We start from the raw sequence: 1,616 nt of genomic DNA on the forward strand, positions 1-1,616 counted from the left end.
TTCGTTCCTTTTCATCTTAGATTTCTTTCTTTCCCGTGCGGTGCCTTTACCCTTTCACGATTTGTTAAACCGCCTAAAGCCACTCATCCGTTTCCCGGATGAAGAAACCGCCGCCGCCGCCGTAGGAGAACCGGCGATGGCGCCGGTATTAGCTGTCGAAGAAGGCGAATCAGATGGCGAGAGCGAGAAGGCCGCAACGGGCTTCCTCGCGATGTCCTTGGCTGGGACGCTGGGCGGTGCCGCGGATGCCTGGTTATTGTTGAAGGAATTATTGTTATTATTGTTGCTGCCGCTGTTATTACCGTAATCTGTACTGATGTTGTTGTTGTGGAGGTCTTGGTAATAGCCATCGTTGTTGGTACGGCCGCGGCTGGTGGTGCCGTTGGGGGATTGTGGGGAGTCGAGATCCGGGGCGTCGCCGAAGCCGTTGAAGCCGTATGTTTCTGCGAGGGTTTGGTGGCGGGGGGACTGGTGCTGGTTCTGTTGGTGTGGTGGTGGTTGTGGTGGTAGTTGTTGTGGTTGTTGTCGGTAGGGCGGATTGCTGTTGTCATCCCCGGTGTTGTTTGGGTCTGCATATGCATCCGCCCCGGCGCCTAAGGGGGATGGATAGTTACAATTATCACCTGGCGGATACTGTGGTTGCTGCTGGGACTGATAGCTGTTGTTGTTGTTGTTCTTGTTGTTGTTGATGTTATTGTATCCCTGCATGTGCTGGTCAGGATTCATTCGTCCACCATGACGAGGGGTCCGTGGATGGTAGCCATTGTTACTATTATTGTTGCTGTTGTTATTGTTGTAGCCGTTATTATATCCGTTATAATTGCCCCCGCCATAGCTTTCAGCAAAACTATCAGGCCTTGACGGGGCCAGGCGGTGGTTCGAATAGTTGGCTTGTTCGTTGTATCCCCCGATCCGATGGTTGCCATATCCCCCTCCTCGATCTAGACGTCGCTAGGTTAGTTTTTGGCCCACCCATAGCAAATAAAAGTTTTACAAGGCAAAATTGGAATGGTAAGTGAAAAAGATGGGCAGTGTAGACAAGAATGAGGACAGCAAGAGAGGGGAGGAAGAAGAACGGGTGGATGATACCTCCAAAATAACTACTTCGTCTGCTGTAGCCACCGTTTGCACTCTCGTCTAAACCGCCAAGGATCAGTAAGTGAGTCATTTTGGATATCAGAGAAGAAAATAAACATGAAAGGATATAAGAAGAGGAGAAGGGGCCAAATTTAAAGTACCTCCTCGAATATACGACACCCTTCGGTTCAGATAACCCCCATCAATGGCTGCTTCAAACGAGCGAATGGTATCCAAGGGACGCTCAAATCGATGGCGCGTAGGATTTGATAAATCGGGGTCAGCTGCAGAGTAGATTTTCCCAGTCAATTGTACTGGACAGGAGAAATCCGGAAACAAAAGCCAAAAAGCAAATGAGCCTGCTCACTTATTGGATTTCCGTAGATATCTTTATGTTGGATAGCTCGCAACGACTCCAAATTCGATTTCTGTAATGCAACCGCAGCTAAAATTGGGGGAAGAAAAATTAGAATTTAACATAGGACCACTGGGATGGATTCGCACTTTGCTTTTCTTTGCTTTTCTTTTCTTTTCTTTTC

The 1,616-nt window shown here is 48.6% G+C and overlaps 1 protein-coding gene across 1 annotated transcript; it reads right to left on the reverse strand.

Annotated features, from left to right (window-relative positions):
- Positions 1-54: 54 nt before the first annotated feature.
- HCAG_04316 (predicted protein) lies at positions 55-1,168 on the reverse strand (the record flags this gene model as incomplete). Its single annotated transcript, XM_001540426.1, has 2 exons — positions 55-941; positions 1,090-1,168. The coding sequence occupies 2 exons, from the start codon at positions 1,166-1,168 to the stop codon at positions 55-57; spliced, it is 966 nt and encodes a 321-aa protein (XP_001540476.1).
- Between the last annotated feature and the right edge of the window lie 448 nt (positions 1,169-1,616).

The sequence above is a fragment of the Histoplasma capsulatum genome, genomic scaffold (genome assembly GCF_000149585.1).
Source record: "Histoplasma capsulatum NAm1 scaffold_4 genomic scaffold, whole genome shotgun sequence".
NCBI classification, from domain to species: Eukaryota; Fungi; Ascomycota; class Eurotiomycetes; order Onygenales; family Ajellomycetaceae; genus Histoplasma; species Histoplasma mississippiense.